This window comes from Rattus rattus, chromosome 14 (genome assembly GCF_011064425.1).
Source record: "Rattus rattus isolate New Zealand chromosome 14, Rrattus_CSIRO_v1, whole genome shotgun sequence".
NCBI classification, from domain to species: Eukaryota; Metazoa; Chordata; class Mammalia; order Rodentia; family Muridae; genus Rattus; species Rattus rattus.
Genome location: NC_046167.1, coordinates 37640572 through 37666645, shown reverse-complemented (window position 1 = coordinate 37666645; position 26074 = coordinate 37640572). Strand labels below are relative to the sequence as shown.

General features: G+C 41.3%; 1 protein-coding gene across 1 annotated transcript in view; it reads right to left on the bottom strand.

Moving 5' to 3' along the window:
- The window catches only part of Vps41 (VPS41 subunit of HOPS complex), a 158189-nt gene that overhangs the window by 45725 nt on the left and 86390 nt on the right, over positions 1–26074 (bottom strand). Inside the window, exons 8-12 of the mRNA XM_032885145.1 lie at positions 18543–18662; positions 17392–17538; positions 15252–15318; positions 4144–4241; positions 43–172 (exon numbers count right to left, since the gene is read on the bottom strand). Coding sequence (XP_032741036.1) covers positions 43–172; positions 4144–4241; positions 15252–15318; positions 17392–17538; positions 18543–18662 — 562 coding nt within the window. The remainder of the gene's footprint in view (positions 1–42; positions 173–4143; positions 4242–15251; positions 15319–17391; positions 17539–18542; positions 18663–26074) is intronic.

The window sequence follows — 26074 nt, the reverse complement described above, 5'->3', positions numbered from 1 at the left end:
GTAAGCACAAGAAGGCCCACAAGCAGATCTCTGCTGCCTCACCTAGGTGGTAATCCCTACATTCATTCTCCTGAAAGCCTCTGACTGTCAAAGCATCAGACGAGATCTCTTCACAAGTCTCTGGAAGTGGCTGGATGATATCCAGTCTCGGTCTTGCACAGTATTCTCTTTCCTAGGGGAAAAACAATAGAGAAGGGTCATTTTACTTATGTTTCTTAGGTTATACAAATGAGCAAGCTGCCTGTACTTGTTTTGAATTTATCATTTTGGCACAAACAAGACCTCGGTTCTAAAAGCTTGCCAGAAGCAGCCACCTAATCTTATTTTGTGATTACTGTGTGAAAATATACAGAATTACAACACTTATGAATGGCAGAGTCCAAGCCTAAAGCAGTGGTAGCTGATGAGAATCTTTATCACTTGGCAGCCTTTAGAATCACCATGGAAGCATACTTCTGGGTTCCTGTATGATGCTCCCAGAAAAGTTCAAGTGAACAAAGGGTTCCCCACTACTGATGTGGGCTGCACCATCCCTTATGCTGGGTTCTGGACTGAAAGGAGAAGATGAGGTACAAACATCTGCCTTCTCTCTCTGCTTCCGGATGGTAGATATGGTGTGATCAGTAGCCATCAGCAGGCCCCTACCAAGATAAGCTGTCCTGTCAAACTGTGAGACAAAGTGAACCCTTCCTTCCCTAAGTGGCTTTTACCCGAGATTTCATCACAGCAGTGTGAAAGAGCAAACGTGTGGCCTAGCAGTAGCAGACAACCACACTGCAGCTCCATGAATATAGAGAATGGCAAAACAGTATAAATGGTTTGCCATTCAGATCACTGCCGATGAGGAAACTTACTGGTAATGCCCCAAAGCCACAGATTAAAATGCATCTCTAAATCAGATCTTGGTGAGACGGTGGAACTGTGCTTGCTTCTATGGCACCTGATAGAGAAGACTTTAGCTGTGCAGGGCTGTTTAACACGAGAGAGACGGCTAGTGTGAACAGGGAGCTAGGTTTCCAATCTGATTTGACTATGATTAGCACGAAGAGCCAGTGAGTAGTTTTGAAAGTGAAGACCAAGACAGACAGGAAAGGTGAGCTGACAGGTCTGAGGCCCGAAGGCTAACACAGATCATTAGTCACTGGTTCTCAAAACCTGGGGAGTGATTAAGCATATGATCCTCAGTTTTATAGACAGACTGAGGGTTAAACAGTAAGGTTAAAGTTAAATAAATCAATGGTTAGGCTGGAATGTTTGGACAAACTGAACCTATGGTCAACTCCCCTTTCCGATTTTATTGCTTCTTCCCCTGTTTCGTTCAATCACATCCTCAATCTGCCCCACAGTCCTCATCAGAAAGCAATGCTCTTAACTCCCGCAGGAGCCTCTGCCTTTCTGTATTTTCAAAAAATAAATAAAATAATAATAAACTGATGTCCTGCAATAGGGCTAGAAGCCAACCCGATTGATTTTAAGAGGTTTGAGGGTTCACTTAACTCTGGATAAGTGGGTTCTGACTTGGTTTTGTGTTTGGGGATATGGGTCTGACAGGCCTGAACCCCACCTGCCATCAACCTGCAAAGTAGCAACAGCACAGACGCGTAGATCTGGTAGGCAGTGGGAAGGAGAGAAACAAACCCCAACGCTCTGTCTTTTCCTTAAAACAGTAGAGTGTAGATTTCTCTAAGAACTCGTTAGGCAAGAAGCCATTATACCAGCCTTGTACCTCACAGTGGGGCCACACCTGCTGACGTGCAACTATAAATACCATAATTTACCAGAGCTTTGAGAAAATGTGAAGAAAAATATCAATTTTTAACAAAAAAATGGAGGGAAAAGATAGGAAAATTTTAAAAAACTGGGTGCAATGAAAATGATAAAATCAAAATCATGACAAAATGAAAAACAGTTGAAATTCACTAAATCATACGTGAAGCTTTGAGGGCTGAGAGTGTAGCTCAGTGACAGGGCACCTTCTGAGTATGTGGGGGATCCTGCAGTTTGACCCTTAGCACTGGGATTAGGAATGGAGAAAATTCCTTTCCTATGAGTGAAGATGTGTAACTAAGATGACCTGTGTCTCTGTGCAGCCCCTGCTTCCAGTTGGATGGTCCCTGTTCTTATCTATGAGCTTCTCAACAACAGCGATTTAGTTCAATCACCTAGGACACAGGGAAAATTCAATTCTTAAAGCATGTACCTTATGAATGAAGGAAGAAAAGCAGAGGATTGGGGAACAACTTAACAAATTAGGGTACTTTAACTGGATAGAATGGCATGCAGCTTCTAAACAGTTTCACAAGGAAAACCACACACACACACACACACATGCACGCACACATGCATGCACACACATGCACGCACACACGCATGCACACGTGAAGTGAGTAGAATAAGGTACAGAAGAACAGAGGCACTGAAAGGACCAGTGACTCCCGAGTGGAGGTAGGTGTGTGAACAGAAGGCATCACACAGGAACACTTGGGGCCATTAATGAAAAGCCATAGAAGCAGCCAACGGACGTCTAATAGACACAGATTTTCAATAAGAAAACAGAAATTGGTAATGGTGTGCCCAAAACTGACTGTCGTCCATCTGCCCTAACTTTATTGTTACTCTGTACTGAAGAACTGAAACCACTTACTGATGTTATATAAAGTGAATCTCCATATGTCACAGCTACGTCACTTTCAAGGTTCACTCTTCTTCCTCTGAAAAGCCATCCTCGTGGAGTCTGGCCTGTGAAGATGTCCTTCCTTGGGTTTTCTCCTTTCTTATCTCCTTTATTAACACGTTTCCCAGGCTTCCCTTTTCCTTCTCCTTTTTACTGTCTGATCAGTTGTTTATTAGGCTTTCCCCTTTCCGATTTTATTGCTTCTTCCCCTGTTTCGTTCAATCACATCCTCAATCTGCCCCACAGTCCTCATCAGAAAGCAATGCTCTTAACTCCCCCAGGAGCCTCTGCCTTTCTGTATTTTCAAAAAATAAATAAAATAATAATAAACTGATGTCCTGCAATAGGGCTAGAAGCCAACCCTATTGATTTTAGGAGGTTTGAGGGTTCACTTAAGTCTACAGTGTTTCATTGCCTAGCAACATGGGCACCCAGAGCTTCAGTTACTATAGTGATGGCTTCCTAATGCAAGTGTTCTCTCAGAGAAGGGCTCAAGTGCAGCCACCACTTCTTGACAAGGGCTCCCTGGGCTTTTCTCCCCTGTTTTATTCCTTGCCATTTGAGGAGGTAAAGGAGGAACAGAAGATGAGGAGAAGGAAGAGGAGAAAGAGACAGAGAATGTATGCTTCACCTGCCTGCTTACTGTAAAGGGCTGGAGAATCAATTGCAATTTCTTCTCTATACAGCACCCAAAAGGAAATCCTTTACGACAAGCTCTTCTTGCTCAGGCCTTGAGGCTTCCTCTCTCCAGTTCCAGCAGGGCCCTGAACTCTAAGGCAAACTGGGAATGGCTCTGCTCTGTGCTTTCAAGGGAGCCTGGGTGTTGCTAAATCCCAAATGAGAGCTTCATTTCAATGTCATCAAAACAAACTTTGGTTTTGTCTGTTGCTTTCTGCCAGCAACGCATCGCAGTGTCTATTACCTGCAGGGAGAACTGAAGGAGCAGCAGCCCTTTTCAAAGCAGGACCTGGAACCATCGAGCTATCTGGGATCCTCCAGCCTCTGAGAGGTAGACAAACATGCCTGGACTCCAGGAAAGAAGGAGCTGACCTTTCAGGGACTCCCTCTGAGCACTGGGACCCCCGTTGCTGCAGCAATCAGCTTCCTGTCTATCCTGTCTGCTATTTGGTAGCAGCCTAGTTTCTAGCCTTTCGGCATGAGGAATCCTTTTTTCCTTTCAACTAAAACATCAAGTGACTGATGAAAACGAACAAATACAAAACAAAGAAGATGCAGAAAGAAGAAAGCTCTGTCTTCTTTGTGTAGCAAAGGGAACAAAGGCAGGCAGGGAGTGGGACTTGGGAAGGTACATATGCTGGTCTGCAGGGTAATTCCCGCTACGCTTTCTTCCTAGGTCGGAAAGTTCTGCTTGGATTATAGCAATCTTCCCTGACAGGCAGGCTGACCTGGGTGTGATGCTAAAAGCCAACTCTTCCATATCCCTCTGTACCTGCAGAGAAGATAATTACCGTTTTTTCCGAAACCTCCTTTACGTAGGAAAGTACAACAAGCTGATCACAGAGAGGTGCAAGTCCACTAATGTAGAATTCAGTTTCAAACTGAGACACTGCAAACAAAAGGCAGAAAGGATTCACCATTAAATGGAGCATAGAGGTGCACATGATGGCAAAGACACGGCGACTCTGAGTGCTACGACGCATTTAAAAATGCTGGAAATGGAAATAGTGCTCACTCCCTGATGGGATTATTGCACATTGTGTGTGCTGATTATGATGCGATACTACATCTGCGCTGTAATCTGTCTCATGCTGAAGTACTTTCCCCCACAGCACTGAGAGTGCTTTACAACAACCTGCGTCAGGAAAGACACCCAGAAACAGACTTCAAAGTTGACATCACAGACAAACAAAAGCCCTAAGTGGCAAGTCACGGGTGCTCCACTGTGCCAGGTAACTTTAATAAGAGTGTCACCGCATCACATGAAGACTCTGTGAAGCAATAAAAGCTAACACCGACTGTCTTTGATAATAAAATAAAAATAAAATTATCTTCTTTCTTACACATGAGGTGCAGTGGTGCAAACAGTACAAGTTATGTTTTTGTCATTATAAAACATTACTCTGGTTTTGGCTTTAGACATTTTATTTAAACATCTTTGCATACTTACTTATATACAGAGAAAAATAATATGCTTTTCAAAATAGTGTACTTAGAACTTAAGAAGAGATATTGTTATTTTAAGTTAAGAAATACACACACTAAGAAGATGGTTCCATGTGTAAGAACGGACTCTGCAAGCATGAGAACCTGAGCTGAAATCCCCATCACCCACATCAAAGCCAGGCATGGACACGTGTGTCCCACATTCCAGGGACTGGGGCCGGGGAGGACAGGCAGATCCCAGAAGCTCGCTGGCCAGTCAGCTTAACTGAAATGGCAATCTGATTCAGAAGAGACCCTGGCTCAAGGCAATAGGTAGTTGTTGAGGAAGATACCCTGCTCCCTCTTTTGGATCCTCTGGTTCCAACACAGAAAAGTGCTCTCACACAGTCAAATGCAACCACCACATACACATGGAGTGCTATCAGGTATGGCTGTGTAGTGGCTTCCTGACTCTCCACAGGCTAAGGAAAGAGGATCACCAAGACTATTATGGTACAGCATGAATTCAATGCCAACCGAGATAACTTAGTGAGACATTATTTCAAGGCCAAACATAAAAAGTGGGCTACGGACACAATTCAGAGGCAGACTGCTTGTTTTACATGGATGAGAGACCATGTCTAATCTCCAGTCCTGGAGTCGGGGGAAGATGTGTGCACTTATTTCATGGGGGAAGACAGATATTCCTGTGGCCTGCTTCTGATAACTCCATGATGTAAAGTGGAAATCAGCAGCCATTTGAAGACTCTTGAGAAGGGATTGACTTGTGAGTGCACTCTCCGCTGGACTTAGCCCATCATCCCAAAGCTTTGTAATTCAGCCAGCCTCTGATGACCCGAGTATCTGCTGCACATCTGGCCATCATCTGTGATGAATATACTTTCTTTCCTAAGTCAGGAGAACTCAGTGTGCCATGCTAAAAGTGATAGTGAATGCTTGTGTAGCCTGCAAGCCTGGGCCATAACTTCCACTGAACTGGACTTTAGATTCTACGTGTAAAACTTTCTCATCTGAAAAGAAGTTTCGAAACGTAAGAGGTAAAACCTGAAATGCAGATGGAAGGAGGGCGAGAATGTCCTTCCTCTTTGCTCTTGCCTTGTTCATCAGGTTGCTTGGTTCTCTAGTCCTAGCTTATCTCATAGACATCTTCATAATTTAACTTCTATACTAGAACAGATGACCAAAAACGATGAATAGAAACTTTAAAAGAGGTAAGTGTTTTCAGGACGGTCTTTTCTCGCCTAGGTTGGCTTTGAATTTGCTACATCGCTGATGATGACTTTGAGTTCTGGTCTTCCTGATTCTACCTCCTAAACACTGCAGTTAAAGGAGTGCCATGGTCCCAGCTAAAGTGAGAGTAGTTCTACACTCTCCTGGACTGGATGACATGGGTGGGCTTTGTGTCCTGAACATCAAGGGGTGGTGGTCAACCAACATTCTTTCACTTCTTCAGCTTGGCTGAGGATGCTCTATCGAAGCACATAGAAACAGTTTTGATAAAGAAGTAGAATGGGAAATGGTCAAAATAAGCTTATTTAAGAACCATTTCCACCTCAGCCACAGTGTGGGGAAGAGAATGTCCAGTGTAGACAGCATAGCTGATTCTAGAGATGCTTCAGTGCAGGGTGTGGTGTGAGATACAAGAGAGAATGATCTGCATGGGTCCACACTGGTATCATTCACAGAGAAGGTAGTAATCTCACCTATCTAGAATAAGCAAATTAACAATAGAATTTGGTGGCCACTGTTCCAGCTACTCTGGTATAAATGGAGCTGACTTCTGTTCAGTTTGTCACTGAAGTGTTACTATGCACTTTCACTGCCAGTAGGTCACGGGAAAGAACAATAATCCAGAAATGCCACGGAAACCCTTCTTACGAGAGCCAAGAGGAGGCCTGTTTGTGCCTGTTTGTGCCGGTGTGCTAAACACACCCAGGGAAAACAGCAATAATCACAGAAGAGTGCTGGACACTGAGCTTGAGGTCTGTGCCCTCTGGAGATCACATGGCCTGCCCACTACCTGGCAGATAATGTGAGACAATGGCTCCTAAAGGTAACTGATTTCATGTCAAAGCCTGGTATTTCAAACACTAGCTATAAGGCCCAGAACAGAGAAATTAGGACAGTGTACTATGCAAATCTTCACTTTACATCCCGATTTGCTTTATCTACAATGCTTACACAAATAACATAGAGATCTCATGATCTCTGAGATCCTGGATAGAAACATTAATATGTTCTCAATAAAACAAGAGAAAACTTCAGTACACCTGCACGTAGCACTTAGACACTAAGCTAGCACACTACCCACTGTGGATTAATGATCGCTTAGAATAACAAGGAAGAGGCACGCAAACAAAACTACCAGTCACGATATTAGAAATCTAAGAGTTGTCAACATCTAGATAAAACTAAAGCATTCTGTGTGTTGACTCACTTCCTTACACCACACACACTTCTTAGAGAAACAAAACCCAGTGATAGCAACATTTGGTGTGACTCACAACAGAGTTCTAACTGCTGTTACCTTAGCTGTGGCTACTCTGCCATCCAATGACTCCTCTTCATTAATATCCACAAAAGAACACACACACACACACACACACACACACACACACACACACACACACAGAGAGAGAGAGAGAGAGAGAGAGAGAGAGAGAGAGAGAGAGAGAGAGAGAGAGAGAGGGATCTCACTTCCTGCTCTGAGATGCTGGTGTGTGGAGGTGTCACGCCGCAGAACCTTGCTTTTCCATTATTCTCTCCACTAAGGCAATAAAACAAGAGTGCTTGTACATCCAAAAAATGATATTTATTTTTCATATTAATGTTAAGATAAAGGATGGCTAGAGACATGGCATAAAAATGCATGTATGTACAAGGAAAATATTATTTCTACTTATGTAAAGGAAAAAATCCTGAATTGTATTTATTCTAAGAAACATACATAAAATATCATGGTTATGGACTAAATTTTTAAAATATCTTCTAGTAACTGTTGGCTTTTTATTTCAAAACAGCAGTGGCCAATAAAGATTTTCTTTCCTTATATTCCATTCGATACCACAAAACAATGATTTTAGTAATTTTAATAAGTCTTGTCTTTTTTTGCACAAAAGCTGGTTTGAAACATGTGGTTTACAAACCTAATTAGACAAAAGCTCACATTTAAGTAGATTATCAGGAAAGGAAAAATCACAAAGAAACCAAAACAAATTGCTGAGTTACACAGCTCACGGCTTGGAAAGGAGGCTTGATAGGACTCTAGTGTCACGGAAGACAGAACTTGAACTTGAGATCAAAGGCATTGAAAAAGTGAAGAATCGGTTCTGGGGCCCCGAGGAGTGTGCTGTTTACACACACAGTATTTTGCTGAAGAACACCAGCTGTGGCATGGCCTCATCCTGCCGCAGTAGCAAAGGTTTCTACCTTCCAGTGTACCCAGAAATCAGTGTAGATATGCTGTAAGAATCGGTGTATTGAGCTCACAGAAGGTCAGCAACTGGATTGTAGTCTCTTCAGCAGAGCAGCAGATGTCAGAATTCGATGCCTTAGTTTTTTCCAGATAGATGGCACATTGGATAATATAATCGAGAATACAGAGCAGTGCAGGCTACATGTCTACTATGCCACCAAGAACCACAGTTTAAGACTTGAGATCTTTGTGATTAGAAAGTACCACCCTTTTCTAGAATTTTCTTTGCTACTCTAAGGGCAAAGAGGGCAGAACACACAACTTACACCGTCTTTTCTGGTCCCTTCCAATCTCGCTGACTCTCCCCAAATGCCAATCTGTAAGGAAGAACATCTGCTACTCTCATATTCCATTCTAGTTCCTTTGCGTCAGTCTTGTAGCAAAGGATTCCCGCCCTTAACCAGGTAAAGGCGGGAGCAAATGTGCCCAGAGTGCTTTCAGTAAGTCTGGACACTTGGTTGCACGCCAGTGGTCAATGAAACACCTGTGGAATCAACATTTTAATAGTGTCACGAACCATTCGAAAGCAGACACAGCGAAGTAAAATGTGATGTGACACTTGGTACTAGCCAATCATAGAGCTGATCCGTGGAATTAAAGCTGAAGAGATCAGCTACTAGACAAAATAAGAGACACATCCAACCACACTGGGCCAAGAGTTCACACGGCTCAGGGACCATTTAAGGTAACCTGGGTTTCAACTTAGTCCCAGATTCTCTAATTGTATCTGGTACATTAATCTGTAATGTGTTAAACTTGAAGCCAAGAAGTCAGTGATAAAGGTATTTCATTAGTAACAGTATCAAGGTTAGATAAAAGAAAACGAAATGGCCAAGGCATAAGTAAAAATGTCTAAACCAAATGTTTATTTTTGTTCTAAGTATAAAATCACCTCACTCATCAGCTAAACCCAGGGGCTCTCTACTACCTGAAAGGAGGACAGTGTCACCGTCATTCCTAGCTCTCAGTCCTTAGGAATAACTTTGCAACTAGCCATGGTGAGTGTGCTGCAGAAATTCACTCACTAACATGGAGCATGCAAAACTGCAGGTTGCTCATCTAATAACAAATAAGGAAACAATAACTTCACTTCTCTAAATGAGGCATTTCTTTAAAACAAAATTTCAAAACCTTCAGGCACCTCCATCACCTTTAGTTGTCTGGCATGGAGGCACATAGCATCAGTACTACATGGAGGCACATAGCATCAATGCTACATGGAGGCACATAGCATCACTACTACATGGAGGCACATAGCATCACTACTACATGGAGGCACATAGCATCAGGAGGCACATAGCATCACTACTGGAGGCACATAGCATCACTACTGCATGGAGGCACATAGCATCACTACTGCATGGAGGCACATAGCATCACTACTGCATGGAGGCACATAGCATCACTACTACATGGAGGCACATAGCATCAGTACTACATGGAGGCTCATAGCATCAGTACTACATGGAGGCACATAGCATCACTACTACATGGAGGCACATAGCATCACTACTACATGGAGGCACATAGCATCACTACTACATGGAGGCACATAGCATCACTACTACATGGAGGCACATAGCATCACTACTACATGGAGGCACATAGCATCACTACTACATGGAGGCTCATAGCATCACTACTACATGGAGGCACATAGCATCACTACTACATGGGGGCACATAGCATCACTACTACATGGAGGCACATAGCATCACTACTACATGGAGGCACATAACATCACTACTACATGGAGGCACATAGCATCACTTCTGACAAGGGCAGGGGCCTGTGGATTCTGGGAAATTTCTACCCAGTGGATCTTTGAAGTGAAGGGGCTGGAGAAGGCTGAGGAGGCAATGCTGGAGCAACACCTGCCCACCTGAGATGCAGGCCCTTCTGTTCTTTGCTATATGTTTCTGAGACAGTGCCTTACTATGTAGCCAGGCTGGCCCTGAGTTTATTATATAACACAGGGGAACCCTCAAACTGTGTCAACCCTCCTGCTCAGATTCCTGCTGTTTGGAATTGCAGGTTTGAACCACATCTGAGTACAGAAACGGCTTTGCAATAGGAACGCCTGAGGTAGGGTGCTTTTGCTAAGGAACAGGGCAATCTTGCATAGGTTACATTAGCTCTTCTGGTACATTTCTTTACCTACAGAATTGGAATATTACCACCTACCTTTGGAATACTGTACATATTGAATGATATTCTGTTTGTAATATATTTAGTATTATGCCTAGTGGCTGTGTGTGTGTGTGTGTGTGTGTGTGTGTGTGTGTGTGACCAGATTAGGGTGTCGTGCCCCACCACTTTTTCCATTCTACCGCACGCTCCTGAGGTGGATTCCCTCAGTAAATCCAGAGTTGGGCCAGCAAACCTCACACAGCCCCTTGTTTCCACTCCTGGTACCACTATGGCATGACATGGCCAAGTCCACATTTTTTTTTATTTTTAATTACATTTTTTATTTACGTTTTAAATGTTAGCCCATTTCCCATTTTCCCCTCCAGAAACCTGTTACATCACCCCAACCCCTTACCCACCCACCCACTCCCTCCCACCTCTATACAGGTTCTGGTGATGTAAGCTCAGGTCTTTCTGCTTACATAGCAAATATCTTGCCAACTTGGATATCTTCCTAGACTCATCAGATTTCCTATAACACTATTAATAACAAATATCTACCAGATGACACATGCTTTAAATTCCAGCACCTAGAAGGCAAAGGCAGGTGGATCTCTGAGTTCAAGACTAGCTGGCTTGCAGAGAGAATTCAGGATAGCCAGGGTTACAAAGAGAAACAACCCTGTCTCAAAAAGCTAAAACCAAACCAAAACCAAAACCAAAACCAAACCCAACCAAATATCCACATTCACAGTACTGTACACAAGTCTTACCAAGAGGAAGACTGAATAAAGACGGGTTCCCCCAGAGCAAACGGAGTTTAACAAAACAGCCTCTAGGAAGTGTTGGCATTCACTGCATGGTGCTTTTTCATAATTCTTTTCTTCTATTTTTTTCTTTTTTATAATTTTATTTTTCTTGGATATTTTATGTATTTACTTTTTAAACATTAGCCTCTATCCCCCTTCTCCCATACTTCCTCCCCCTCCCCCTGCTTCTATGAGGATACTCCCACTCCTGCCTCAATGCCCTGGCATTACCCTACATTGGGGAAATAAGCCTTCACAGGATCAGGGCTTTTCCTCCCATTGATGCTGGACAATGCCATCCTCTGCTACATATGTGGCTGGAGTCATGGGTCCCTCCATGTGTACTCATTGGTTGGTGGTTTAGTCCCTGGGAGCTCTGGTGGGGTTTGGTTGGTTGATATTGTTGTTCTTCCTATGGGGTTGCAAACCCCTTCAGCTCCTTTAGTCTCTTCTCTAACTCCTCCATTGGGGTTCAGTCCAATGGTTAGCTGCAACCATCCTCATCTGTATCAACAGGGCTCTGGCAGAGCCTCTCAGGAGACACACATATCTGGCTCCTGTCAGCAAGCACTTCTTGGCATCAGCAATAGTGATTCGGTTTGGTGGCTGCATATGGGAAGGATTCCTAGGTGGGGCAGTCTCTGGATGACCTTTTCTTCAGTCCCTGCTCCACTCTTTGTCCCTGTATTTCCTCCTGTGAGTATTTTGTTCTCCCTTCTAAGAAGGAATGAAGCATCCACATTTTGGTTTTCCTTCCTCTTGGGCTTCATATGGTCTATGAATGGGAGATGGCTCAGCAGTTAAGAGAAATGGATGCTCTTCCCAGTCATAAGTTCAATTCCCAACAACCACATGGTGGCTCCCAATCATCTTTAATGAGATCCAATGCCCTCTTCTGCTGTGTCTGAAGACAGCTACAGTGTACTCATACATAAAATTAAATTGTTATCATAATTAAGTATTAGGGAAAACCCAATGCAAACTAGGAAAGTAAACAGAATATAAACAGGAAGTTGAACAGAAGACTATTCAAACCAGATCCTCAAATAGAAACACCTGGAAAGAAACTCCCACCTGCCATGGTCTTTACTGATTAATTTTATCAAGAGGAAAAACTAAGTCATCTGTGTGCAAAAAGAAACTACCTCATTGCTCTCATGTGTAGGTCAAAATGACAAGAGGCATAGGAAAAAAGGCACTTAGATCTAAGAAAGATTTATCCCACAGCTCTTCCAAACCTTGTAAACAGACCTTCAATTTCCAGGTCACTGTGTTCCAAATCAAGAGGCTGAACACAGGATGACTTGCTAAGTTTCCAGATCACAGTGCATCACCAGGTAGCTGGAGCTAATGATGCTGTTAGGAAAGGGAACACAATACGACTTTTCACCTCCTCCTCTTTACCCCAGGTTCTCTTACACTCTGTGGAGCTCTTGGTAGTTTGCTACCTCAACTGTTTTGTTTAACTTCCATTTGAAATCCCGGAAGTCAGGCATTGATCTCATGCATGTAAGTCAAATGTTGCTGGCAGAAGTCATCAAAAAATGATTACAACACCAACTTCACTGATCAAGGAAACATCCTCTCTCCAACTACTCTTCCACAAAAACCTGATGCTCGGGAATCTTTGGAGAATACAGGAGACCCACGTAAGGTTAAAGTAAGCTGTGGAGGCACAGAGCACGTCTACTTTCAGCAATTTAAGTTGTTAGAACAAGGCCATTCCACAGCTCTCTGCACCAAGAACCTCTTCATGGGACAGAAACTGTCCAGAGGCCCTATTTGTTTTTAATCATTACCATTTTTCATTTATATGAACACTGGAGAAAAACACTTTTGCTTACCTTTGTGATTCTAACTTAGAAGTATCTGACTTCTATTAGTAACGTAGTCACACAAATGACAAAGCCACATTCCTATATCTCCCTGAGAATTTTCATATCCCTAAAAATTATCAGAGCTTTTTGTTTTGCATCTTAATTATTCAATAACATCTCTTAGGATGCTATGCAGCAAGCTGTTCAGAGGTTTCCCTGACAGCCAAAGGAGAAGTGGGATGGAAATGAGAGACTCAAGCAAACACCCTTTGTGTAGCCACAAGTCTGTTCTTGTTCCTTGGCTTTACTCAGTCCTACACTCCCAACACGCTCTGCTCATCCTCAGGAAATCCCAACTACTGACCCTTTCTGGAGGTTAAAACTCTACGTACCACACTTCCAACTTCAAGTGCACAACAACCCAGATTGAAATTCTCTCACCACACGAGGCCAGTAGATAACATGGAAAAACAGAGCAGTACCACACTTCTACTACATCCTCTATCCAAAGGCACACGCGAATTTTATATCTGACTTTAATATATTTTTGCTCATCAATGTAATGGTATATTATACTTAGCACAGGAAGCATACTAGGTGTTTCCCAGAGGCACTGAACCACTCAATAACAGTATTATATAGTGTCTTCTATAACGTTCCAGGTCTTCAAGATACAAAGTAAATAAAAATAGTCCACTGTATGCTTGCATTGATTAAGTGACACAGAAGTGTATAAAATAATCAAGAACCCAAGAACTGCTGCAGCTGTATAGCTAGGGGCGGATGACTTTATACCTGAACGGGGGGGCTTGGACTGGTCAGGCAAAACAAGTGGATTTTCTCAGGAAAGCAACTGAAGAGAAAAGAAGAATATTCTATATAGATGGGAAGGAAATGTAGTGAGAATTATGGAATGCTGGATTGTTTAAAAAAACATGCATAGCAATATTACAAGAATATGTTTTTCTTTTAATCCCAAGTATGAGATTAAAATCAGCTGACTATGATCTGCTACAGCAGAGGCATGCTTTTGCCAGCTGCCAATAGTCTCTGCGATTGTGTGACATTGTAAGTTCTGGATACTGTCCAGAGGGAACATAAATGTGGGGCCTACATAAACACTAGGGCTAAGCCCAAAAGGCGGGCTGGATGGTTGGTGGATTTTCAGGCAAGTTGGTTGGAATTTGTTAGTAGTTTCGATCAAAGAAGAAATAAATCAGATTCAATGATCTCTCTCTCTCCTCTACCCTTTCTTTCCTATCTAGTGATAGGGGTAAAACCAGGGGCAAAAGGGGTGGGAAAGAGGAAACCATGAAGTAGCTAAGACCAGCTAAAGAAGAACCTGGGCCTGTGCGGACAAGGCGTTGGCTGCAGCACTCAGATCACGAAGGAGCTGCTGCGGAGAGACAGGGATGGGCACTTTTACTGGGATGAAGAGACTAGATTGGAGTTGGAGTGGAGCAGGATAAACTGAAAAGGCAGCTGTAATGCTCCAAATGAAAGATGGTGGCAATTGAGGCCAGAGCAATGGTGACACAATGAGTAGTGAGAAGTTGTCAAGTCAAGATGAGCAAGGCTCAGTACTGTACTAGGTATATGCATGCGTGACTCACACTTTACCTCATGTATTATAGAAGGTTATAACCACCTTATAACATTCTTTCTTACAGTTTATACATGAACATATTGAAACAGCAGAAATCTGTCTGAAGTAGGTTCTGGTGGTGATTACCATAACTGGGATGAAAAGTCACAATTATCTTACTTTAAAACTGACTACAAAGCTACTATGAGAAAGTTATGTTTTTACTCATTTGTTTGGGGAAAATGGTTCTTTCCACAGTGAGTTTCCAAAACTTGAAGGCTTTCTGGACCCATTTTATCAAAACACCAAGAGACAGGCTCTGGTGGAGGACGTGGCCTCTGTCCTCCACCTGACAACCAGATGCTCTTTTACCACCATAGGAAACATGGGAGGCCATACCTATTTAAACGTATCGACTTGATGCTCTTTCACCACCATAGGAAACATGGGGGGGCCATACCTATTTCAACGTATCGACTTGATGCTCTTTTTACCACCATAGAAACATGGGGGCCGTTACCTATTTCAACATGTCGACTTGATGCTCTTTTACCTGAGGAAACATGGGAGGCCATACCTATTTCAAAGTATCGACTTGATGCTCTTTTACCACCATAGGAAACATGGGAGGCCATACCTATTTCAACGTATCGACTTGGCAGATCCCTCATCTCACTGGCATGGCGTTCCTTCACTGAGCATATCTGAAAAAGAAATTCACAGGTTATTTTCTAGATATGATAGGAAATTCTCTATTCTATTACTCAGTAAGGCGTTTTTTAAAGGTAATCATGTTACCCAAAGAGGAAGTACATATAATCCACTCTAAGACGTAAAAGACAGAAAGGATTTGAGAGGTTGGAGAGATGACTCAGACGTTCTGAGCTCAGGCTGCTCTTGCAGAGGATTTGCTTCAGTTCCCAGGACCCACATGGTGGCTCACAGCTTTTTACATGTCCAGTTCTAAAGGATTCAGTGCCCTTCTCTGGCCTTTGTGGTCACTGAGTGCATACAATGCCCCTGCATGCATAAGATGCCCAGACATACATTCAGGCAAAGCACTCATATACTTAGAGTACAAATTAAGTAATCAGTTTGAATAATGTATGATAACCATTATTTAGATTCCCCAACACTGGTACGATGTGAAGTTACACTTTCTGACAAAAAGAGCATTCATGTAAATCTGCTGTCTCTAATGGCCCTTTCTCTGAAGCTCTACTTAGGACTGGAGACATATGCAGGAGGTGCTTTGGTAGAACATACATACTAGGGCTGTGCCACAGAGTCTGCTGTCTACATACTCTGCATTAGGATCACATCTGTACAGCCTGGCAGGTAAAAGTTTTCCGTGAGGGAAGATGGAAAAAAGTAGCAAGTGTGTGGCCTATATAGAGTCTAATATTTCTACTATTAGCACTTTTCAAAAAAGCCTATCTTTGTTTTAAATTATACAGATAAATTGAGGTCAAATATGTATTTTTTAAACCAGCAATTAATTATATATCTATTAAAAAACTCTTACTTCCCCCACAAACACCAGATAATAGACATTATGAGTTCATTTTTTTTTGGTTGGTAAGACTATGAGTATTTATATTTCTTACCACTTTCTAAATGCATATACTTTCCAGAGACAATCTATTCAACTTTGTAATAAGAAACAAGGTTGCTTTTTGTTTTTTTTGTTGTTGTTATTGTTTTTGTTTTTGTTTTTTTAAAGTTTGGCTCTTCATATGAAATTGAACTAGAAGTCAGGTACTGCTCCACATGTCAGTGATCAGTTTCTTCCTCCACTTGCAGACAGTGATATTTAGAGTCACCAGCCTAAGTATCACTACACTATGGAACATTCTAATGCAGACAAACTCAAATAGAAAAACAAGAATGAACAGCATCCCAGTCTAAGGAGATCACCCGTAACTCTAATATAGAGCTACTGTTATTAATGTAAAGGCTTACTATAAAACTAAACATCATTTAAACATTCCTCTACCCTATTAATCATTAGTGTCATTATAACACTGTATCATTCGAAACTAGTATAACTTATTTGATCAACTCTCTTATTTCTTATTCGTTTTTTATTTCTATCCATGAATATTATAAACAATAACATCATGCTCAATATACTTAAATATAAAATGTTTTTCTCCTTAATTACTTTTGGAATTTGTCTCCTGTTCATTTCCCCCAGTTGCAGTTGCCTTCTCTTTCTGGTGAACTTCTGAGTTTATAAGAGACCTACTCTCCCCAGACCCCTTACTTACTAAGGAAACTATTAAGTCATCTCAGGAAAGTATTTCACAATGTCAATCATATCATAAATAATGAGCCAGGGCCTCTATGCCATTAATTATGAAATATGCAGGATGATTTAGTTTTAATCTCACCTCACTACCATCAATAACCCAAATGAACTTAATGGTCAAAGCTAAAGACAAAGAAAGGATAATATGAAGATGAACACCTTTGACTAAGCCACCAAGATCAACCACACATTACATAAACAGTTAAAGGACTGTAGTGGGATTGTGGGAAATTAAAACAGAGCCCAGCAAATAGAGTGTCATTCTGAGAACAGAAAAGGGCAATTACTTCACCCATCACAGAAAAGTACATCGTCAAATCTGTACTTGTGAGATAAAGTGACCTACCTTCACAGTGTTCAGATGAAAATATTAGGTTTCCCTAACATTCATGAGTACAGGTTTCTTTAGACCACTCTCAATAAATCTATATTGATTTGGGTTTAATATAAAGACCAAGTACAGCACCTTGATGGACGTTCCCCAGCCGATAATGAGTGTCACAGCATCCTTCCAGCAGAGGCTGCAGGGATACATATCTGGGCGAAGACTTACATCATCTCGGGGAACGTTGGTGATTCTTTGCTTTGAGGTGATGTCGAAAATCTTCACACCCTGCAAAACAAAACAGTATTAAGCATCTTGTGTTCTGGAGAGGGAGCATAACAATTCACAACAATAATGTTGCTTACTGGGCATGCCCAGGAGCCACATGAGGGCATGGTCTTTCTTTATACAAACCCTACGAGGACTGCAAGGTTCCTTTCTGGACAAATGCTGTTATGGGGGAGGGGGGTTTATAAGTAATGCAAATCCAGCACAAACATGTTTTGCACAGAGACACCAAGTTTGCTTTTAACCTGATAGGCAGCAGGCAATTCTAAAGGGATTCTTCTGAATGAGAATGAGTTTTAGTTTTTCAAAAAGGTTTTGGTTTTGAAAATCTATCTGTTTAAAGACAACAAATGTGACCCTTCGAAGTGCTCAAAGGGAACCATCAAGGGCAGCAGGCTGAACATGAGCCTAGAGACTATGGCTGCTGTAAGGAAAATCCCAAGCAGCAGGGTTGAACTGAGACAATTTCTACTATTTCTAACCAAATGGAACTGATTTTTTCAACTATGTTTTGAAATTTCAGAAAATATGACAGATACGAAAAAGATAACTCTTTAAACTTTCTCCAGGCCCCACTTTATAAACTAAACATTAAGAATACTGAGCGTACAATACACCTTTTAAATGACAGGACTATGTTTTGGCCTATGATTAAACTTGGAGTAAAGAGAAAATCAAAACTTGCTTCCCTCAGCGGCCATGAGCAATGGGTAAATGGCATTTTCAGAGCACATGCCTGAAGCAGCCCTTCAATAATTAAGATGGCTTTTCATTTTCTTGGTTACTCTGAGCCTCAGGTTTCTTCCTCTAAAACAGAATTTACAATGTGTTGGGATATCGTACTGTGAAAGCCCAGGTGATCTGACTTCCTTAAGCTGAGGTGTGGTACCAATCGCCCATGTCTATTGGAATTATAACTGCGTTGAGTGCTTCCGTCCTGCCCTTTTCATCTGGCAGCGTGCTAGCACTGCACACGTGCTGGAGAGACTGGCGTGTGCCTTTACCATGTTGTTGGCCCAAGCAATCAGATGGCCTCTCCACTTCACGCTCCTTATGTTCCCTTCCCCTTCGTGCAGGACAGAAGACTTCCATCTGTTCATCCATGTCCGTTCAAATAGCAGCAACTGAGGATACAGAAAAACACAGGTGCTTATTTTTAAATAAATGCCCTGTGTTTGGAAAGAATCCCCTACGTATCTTGAACAGCCTGAAGTCCTACTTAAATTAGATTTGAGCACTGAGGTTATGACAAGTCAGAGCCACAAGATGGCACCCAAACACCAGGACTCGGAGCAAACAATGCCTTAGTGAATCCAGCTTCAGGAAGGCTTTTCAAACAAGAAACTGGGAACCAATTAATTCTGTAAACTCGGAAATGAGAACCTTTTATTCTCGCCAACAAGATAGTCATCACAGGTTAAACTGCCTTAGTTGAAAGCAGTCATCTTTTTTTTCATTTAATACAAAGCAAATGATTTGATAGTATCTTTTTAACAGTAAATCAAATCACAAAGTATGGGCCATTTGCTTTAGGATTTAGGGTCTTTAAATTTGTCACAGTAGCTAGACATTGTAAAAAGAGAAGAATCTATTGTGAAATCCCACTGGAAAATTTAAAATAAAACTGGTCAAAACTCCTTAATTCTGAAGAAGATACAGTTCTGATGATTCATGTATTAATAACATTTTTCTTGATATGCCCAACTTCAACTCTTTAAGCAATGGCATCTATAACATGTATCACAGAAGCACATCAGCCAGAAGTATGTGTGTTACCACTGCCTGCTACACTGAGGACAGAGTCTGTGAGAGGGCTAGGGTGAGGCAGAGACAAGCTTCACTACTGTTGGCCTAGAATGTGGTATAGAGTTCTTGGTCTACGATCCCTCTGCTATCATACTCTAGGATTACTGGTAGCTGCCACCATTCCTGGCAAGAGAATTTTTTAAATTCCCTTCAGTTTGCCTCAGTGTTTTGTGTATCTTCTATCATGTCCACAGTATCGGGAGGAAACATCAGGGACAACCTAGAAATTGATGCTATGCACTAACGCAGTGAGCAAAAAGTATATAAAGTTATATATGACACCACGGAGAGACTAAAAACATGGCAACAACTGAGCACAACAGGGAGACTGATAAAGCCAAGACTGACTATCTGTCAGTCCGTGTGTCTGTCTACCTACTTGCCTATCTATAAATATCTGTCTCTCTACATATATGTATTATCAATAAAAACATGCAGGACATTAAAAAAAAGTATAGAATAGTATTTTCTATGATGCCTCTTAAATATTAATAAATAGACATATATTAAATATTTATTTATATAGAAAATAGTGTAGAAATATGAAGCATATATTACAAAGTAATCATAATTCTAGAAAAGGATGACAGAAAATCTTACATAGATATTTTTCTAATATTTGTGTTATTTTTATGTTATTTCATTAAGAATGAAGTCCATCACTGTTTTGGGTTACTGTTATTTCTATTCTTATGTTATTTCACTAAAAGGAGTATGTTAGCTTTTTGTTGATAAAAATACTAGTAATGGACTTGAAATAATTAACTTAAAAAGTAAAAAGTTATTTTTGACTCATAAAAAAAAAGAATGAAGTCCATCATCTTAGTTTTTACAATCAAGTTAACTTAGAGAGCTGGCTGAAGCAATAAAAAACAAACTGAAATCTTAAAAGAGGGCACACACGTCCTTCCGAATTAATTTACAGAAACCACCACTAGTTTTTTAATTAAAAAATCTTTGAGAATTTTATGAGTACTGTATTTACATGGTTTCTACTTCTCCTCCTTTCTCTTCCTTTTGAATGCATGACCTTTCCTCTAATTATTGCCTCTCTCTCTCTCTCTCTCTCTCTCTCTCTCTCTCTCACACACACACACACACACACACACACACATCATCTTATAAATACAACCATCTATTTATTGTTGCGGCTATGTTCATGTGTGAAGGGCAGACTGTCTGGACTGGAGAACCTATCGTGAGTCCTGAAGAGGACTGGATGAAGGCGAGTTCACTGGGCTCTCTAGGTGAGGAGGTACAAGCAATTCGTCGCCACCACCCTTACTACATCAGCGTCTTCAGAAAATCATTAAGACTTGCTGTAATTAGAAACAAAATTCAGATGCATCCATGGAGTTCCCTCTGCTACAACCAATTTGTTTGGGGTTACCAGAGGAAACTGAGGCTGGTTGGACCCTAGCTTCCCTTTGTCTTGTTCTGTTTCCAGGAGTTCTAGTAGAGGCAGGAAGGAAAGGACGGAGACAAGAACTCAGAGTCAGTCCCAGTCAGGTTTGGTTCAGACTTGCAATGTCTGTTGGACACGAAATGGGGAGAGCACAGATCCTCCGTGAAGGTTTCATAAAGACAGAAAGGCCCAAAGAAGCCTGAAACCCAAACCAGTAAACAAGCTAACTTCACTCAATGAAGGGAACATGTTAAACTATTTATCACTACAATTTAATTGTGATTTGTCTTCATTTGGACGGTTCTCAAAATGTAATCGTTTTAAACACACCACTACTGCGTTTTGAAAGTAAAAATGAATCATCTGTAAAGAAGCAAGCATTGTTCTGGGGGTCATGTCTCTCCAGTTGCTTGGTCCTGGTATGTACTTTATAATCCTTTCGGTCCAATCACAGCACCACAGTCTGGTCAAGGTACCCTCTCCACTGGGTCTGCCTATCATTTGAGCTTCCTTGCTTCTCCCCACTAGAGAAAGGACCGTGCCTTTCACTTTGCTAGACACTCGGGCATGATGGACAGGGAGACAGATTGCAAATAGGCCTCCGGAGAACTACTCTTACTCCTTCTCTCACTGTTAATACATGATGTGTTTGCAACTAGTAGAGCTATGCGATGGCTGAGTCTCTCTTCAGCCATATAACCAACATGTATTTCCTAATGTTTTTTGTTTTTGTTTTTGTTTTTTTTTTTGGTTCTTTTTTTCGGAGCTGGGGACCGAACCCAGGGCCTTGCGCTTCCTAGGCAAGCGCTCTACCACTGAGCTAAATCCCCAACCCCTTCCTAATGTTTTAAAAAACTGTACTGAATACATGGAAACCTGTCTTGTTTCTAAAACTGAAAGGAAAGATTTCAAACTAATTCACACAATTAACACATCTTCTCTGTCAAAAGGGACTTACTCTATTGAGCACATGCCCGACTCCTGCGATGACATATTGCCCATTCCTCAAGGGCAGAGGACGTAACTTTTACAAAGCTTATCACAATTCTGAAAACTACTTTAATGTCAGTCTTCCCCCACTCCATTTAAGTAGCTGATGAGGGACACAGATGTGCCCTATGTTTGGCTCTCTGGACTTGACAGCATTCACTTCTCTGGCTCCCGGCACCCAGCTCCTCCCTTGCATCACGTCCCTGGCCCCTCAGCAGTTCCTCTCAACCCTCTTCCCCGCCCCTATTTCTAATACAAGCGTTCAAGTTTCTAAGCCTCGCACAGTATTAAACTTCACAGGAAGGCCAGTAATTGATGTTTTTTATCATTGTCCTTCTGTAGGGCTTGCTCCAGGGGACACAGGGCTTCATGCAGGAGACTAGCATCAAATAGTACACTTTCTGTTTACAGTTTTATACTAATCTATGGGAATTTTGAGTAGGAACACATTTTCTAGCAGGAAGGCCAAGGAAAGTTCTGACTGATGATTTAGAGACAGATAAACGACTTTTCTACACACATTCTGCACTAATTTAAGTACCACAAAGCTATCCACCCTGATTTCACTGACATTTAATAAAATCCATTTCTTTCTTCTAGTCATAAACCTGCCTAGAGACCTACTGAGCACGAGCGTCCAGCAATGGTTTTAGGGTAAGTCATTGAACGAACTAGCCTTAAAAGCAGCTGGGTAATGTATTTGGTTTGTCTTCCACATCCTGTATTATCGGATTGTCATTATCCCAATACTGAGAGCAATTTAAGCTCAATGGGAGCTCAGTACACAGAGAGGAAAAGCTGCTTCCAAGAGGTCTATATTTCTGTTGTTGTTGGAGAAAGTATGTTAGGGCTTTATTTCCCATAAATCCACATTCTGGCAGTCAGCACTCTCTGTACTTATATTTCAATAGGAGCCTTCACATACCAACAGTATACTTTGTTCTTCTATGTTTTGTGATGATAGGGTGTATCTAACACTTTTCTACACTAGAAAGTGGTGCAGGATGCACATCCCAGAACCTCCCACACCTGTGGCAAGACCTCTAGCAGGGTGCAATACTGATACTCCATGCAGGGTGCAATACTGGTACTCCATGCTGTGATCACCTACTCGCCCCTGCTAAAGGGAAAAGGCATGTTCCGATTGTCAGCTCAGGACCTTGCAAGTTTATGAGCAATGTGACTTTTTAGCCTTCTTCAACCCCTGCAAGACTGCTTGCTCTGAGCAGCAAAGACTGGGACAGAGGGATCATGCCACAGGCCGTAGATATGGAAGCCACCAGCTTTGTTCCTACAGGAAGGAAAAGGAGCTTGAGAAAAAGAGTCCATAGATGACAACCTTTGCTAAGCCAGATGAGATAGTGGACAAGAAAAAGATAATGAATCTTTTACGAACATAAACCTCTACAAGTCAGAACCTTACAGGGCAGTATCAGGAAAATGAACAAAGGGCAGAAGGACAGGAACTAAAAGACTCGAGAAGAATCAAAAATAAAATTGCTAATAGAAAACAAGGACTGGAGAGATGGCTCAGTGGTTAAGGCTCACAGCTCTCCCATAGGATCTGAGCTTGGTTCTCCATATCATCATCAGGTGGCTAACTGGCCTCTGTAGGCAGCTGCACATACAAGGTGTGCACATATGTGCATACACACAGGCACACACATACACCACACACACACACACACACACACACACACACACACACACACACACCCTCCATAACTGAAACTGAAACTGAAATAAGTCTTTTTTTTTTTAATAGAAAAGACAATTGAATGAAACACTATCTAGTGTGGAGAACGTGCTGGTCGTGCACAGCAGAGAGAAGCCCCTAATTCTGATAGAGCCAGGCGTGAGCAAGTAGCCAGGGGAGCAGGTGGAAGACTTCACTGTGCATGGCCAACAACTGTCCTGGTATTGTTTGTTTGTTTGTTTGTTTGTTTTTAAAATCTCCATAAAGAAAGATCAGTAAGCATGGAAAGATAGGGAACATTCTCAAGTATATTCTTGCTTTAAATTCACTAGTTAATTTCTGTACATATAATCCTTCAAACTTCTATTTCTAGAGATAATTTCATGTACTGAAAAGAAGTCAAATGGAGGCCAAACACCGCTGCCACAGGAAGCCCCTGTGCACAGGAGTCTCACAGCCACTCAACCAACTATGTGCTTCATAGGAAATATTTAAGAAGCATGATGCCAAAACCTTGAAGAGTAACTAACTCTGTGAGAACTATGCGGACATGTTGACAGCTGAAAACAAAACAAACCTGAATCTTTGCAAGGTAAAGTCTACTTAGCTACCGCAGTCTAACTAGGAAATTAATATGAAAAGACGATGCTAAATACGAAGCTTCCCAAGAGGAGCAGTTCCTTTTGTATTATAAAATAACAGATAAAACAACAGGCGACAGATATAAATCTACAGAACCACCTATCTACCCCCTACAGGCTAAAATATCAACTTAGCCATTCTGAAACATAGACTATTTAAAACTGGTGCCTATAATATGTACAGATGCAAGTTCACAGCTACAAATGCCTGAGAAATGAATTCACCTTAGTTCATTTTAATCACGTTCCCTATCATCTTTATGAAAGCCTAACACTGACTGGGCATACAGTCAGTCACTGGTAGGTCTATAAACGTGGCAGAACTGATGGGTTTGTATAGACTCCTTACCTACTTCAATCTCTACTTGTCTCACAAACTAAAGGTCCAATAACAGAAGAACAGCTGAGAAAACTAAACAGACTTGTAGAATGGACAATCATAAGTTAAACAATACCAAGCAAACAACTTCAAGAATGCAGGGAATTTTATATACTGCAAATTTTTAAGTTAAGACAAGCCCTAAACTGAGATGACTTTACATACTCTTTCATTTATTTATTATAAATTAAATGAATGTACCTATCAAAAAGAAGAGCAGAAAGTATGCTCATAATCTTGCTCAGACATACCACAATCAATGATACGGTGTATAGCCCGTCTTGAATGTACCTACACACATTATTATATTTCTAAAACAATGCCATGAGAGTTTTCATACATTTTAATAAACATTCTATAAAAACAATCTATCAGATGCTATGTTATCACATTACTTAAACCCACTGACAAAGGAGAAGGTTGATCTGTCAAGGGCGTGGCTTGTCACTCACAGGTAAGCCTGGGTCTGCTGATAAACAAACAACGTCACAGAGCACCAGAAGTATACAAGGATGAGTGTGAAGGACCTTGGTAGAAGCAAGACTACTCCATAAGCCTGTCTGTATGAGCACTTTCCAAACTATAATCACATACCTCATCGGAAATGGGGGCTTATGGACAGGAAATTGGGAAGGGGAATAACATTTGAAATGTAAGTAAAGAAATATATCTAATAAAAAAATTAAAAAAAAAGAGGGGGGGGGGACAAAAACAAAATACCCTGCTTCTTTACTATGGTACTTTAGCCTTGGCGTAGCCTCTGTCCTTTGCGATAAAGCTTATGTAGATACTCAACAACACGATTACTTTGGCCTCTTTACAGCCTAGATCCTAAAACAAACAAATGCCTCCTGCAAATCACATCCTAAAATGGACTCCATCTTCAAAGATGATTTTTGACATCCTCTTCCTAAAAACTGTGGCAGCTCCCCCAGTAATCTAGAGGTAAAGGCCACACAGCCATCCAGGTACGCAGTGCATTTCATCCTTCAATGTTAGAAATATCGAAGAGAAATATTGTTTGGAAGTTTAAAAACAAAGAAAATAATAACACTATCAGATTTCTTCATAGAAATTCTTACACATATGCACACAAATAAAAATACCTGTACACAAGTTTCTTTCTCCAATGATTCAGAATATTTATTTTCTCACCAGGTCATTCTGTTTAATGAATAATCTTACTAATTTCATTCCACTACTACTGCATGACTCACATTCTTTTGAAAACCACTACCCACTGTTATGATGTAGTACTCATTCGATGACACTAACAGCACTATCTGGGACCCTCCACAAAGGAACGTGCTCAGGAGGCAGATTTGAGCTAAGTAGTTCTGGAAATAAGCATTTCAGTTTGTGTGAGCGATGCTACCTAACAATGGTTATTCCTGCAATCCATTATTTTATGCAGTGCTACATAGAAAGAAAGGAAAGGAGGAAATATTAATAACAGTCCATCTGTATTACGCCCATAAGAAAACATGACAGTTATACTATTCTAATATGCAACGAGATACAGTAAATAGGAAGTGACACAGGCTTGATTGCTCCATGGAGAGAAGCATTCAAGGAGGTGCTATGATCAATACACATATGTGACACATATGTGACACAGA